The sequence below is a fragment of the Pteropus alecto genome, unplaced genomic scaffold (assembly GCF_000325575.1).
Source record: "Pteropus alecto unplaced genomic scaffold, ASM32557v1 scaffold30, whole genome shotgun sequence".
In the NCBI taxonomy this organism is placed as follows: Eukaryota; Metazoa; Chordata; class Mammalia; order Chiroptera; family Pteropodidae; genus Pteropus; species Pteropus alecto.
In genome coordinates, this window is record NW_006429782.1 from 1,797,930 (window position 1) to 1,798,913 (window position 984).

The 984-nt window shown below is 58.2% G+C and overlaps 1 protein-coding gene across 2 annotated transcripts in view; it reads right to left on the bottom strand.

The window, feature by feature from the left end:
• Positions 1-134, bottom strand: part of AES (amino-terminal enhancer of split) — an 8,397-nt gene extending 8,263 nt beyond the window's left edge. For both annotated transcript variants that reach the window (XM_015585321.2, XM_006904200.3), the window contains exon 1: positions 99-134. In XM_015585321.2, coding sequence (XP_015440807.1) covers positions 99-119 — 21 coding nt within the window. In that variant the 5' untranslated portion in view covers positions 120-134. The remainder of the gene's footprint in view (positions 1-98) is intronic.
• Positions 135-984: the final 850 nt, after the last annotated feature.

Genomic DNA, 984 nt, shown 5'->3' on the forward strand with positions numbered 1-984 from the left:
CCGGATGGCCGCAGCCGCCTGGGCCTCGGTTTCCCAGTCTGTCAAAGAAAGGGGCCCGGCGGCCCCCATCTAAACCGCCGGCACTGTCATGGCGCGACCTGGACGCGTGCCAGGGACATGCTCTGTAACCTTGGCTCTCAGGCTGTTCTCTCTGGGCCTCGGTTTCCTCTTCTGCAGAAAGCCAGGGGTCAGACCGCCGCCCTCTTGGGAGCAGTTCCTGCAACACACATGTATTGAGCGCCTACTGTGTGCCGGGCCCCGCTCCAGGACGTGGGGGTGGGGCGGGGGCTTACCAAGTCCTGACCCTGGTGGAGATGACTTGAGACAGACGAGAGACAAACACCCAAGCCCAAGCGCTGGCAGGTCAGATAGTGGCCACATCTATGGGGAAAATAAACCCGCAGGGCGCGCCAGGAAGGTGCAGTTTTAAATCGGGAGGTCAGAGAGGGCCTTGCCTGCAAACAGGGTCTGAAGGTGACAGAGGGAGCCAACAGAGGTATATGGGGTACGGTGGCTTATTCAAAGAGGCAGGGACAGCAGATGCAAAGGCCCAGAATTAGCCAGCGCCTTGCTTAGGGAGCCTGGGAGGAACCGAGAGCAGGCCGGCAGGGCCCACAGCTTCAGCATTTGTACCCCGGCGGGGGCTCATGGTCTTTCAACACCTCCTGGAAATTACTAATTATTTTTGAACAAGGGCCCTCGAAGTTTTCGCTTTGCGTTGGGCCCTGCAGATTCTGTCGCTGGCACGGGACAGTTGATCCAGGGCCTTGTGGGCCGCTGGGAGAACTTGAGATTCTGCTCTGAGGGAGGTGGGAGCTATGGAGGGCTGTGGGCAGAGGAGGACCGGACCGGACTGGGATTTTGCTAGAATTTCTCTCGCTGCCATGCGACGATCAGGCCTTAGAGAAGCTGTCGAAATAATGCACGTTAATCCTGGCGAGTGTTAAGGACACAGTCTCTCGCTTCTCATCTCGTCATTATCAA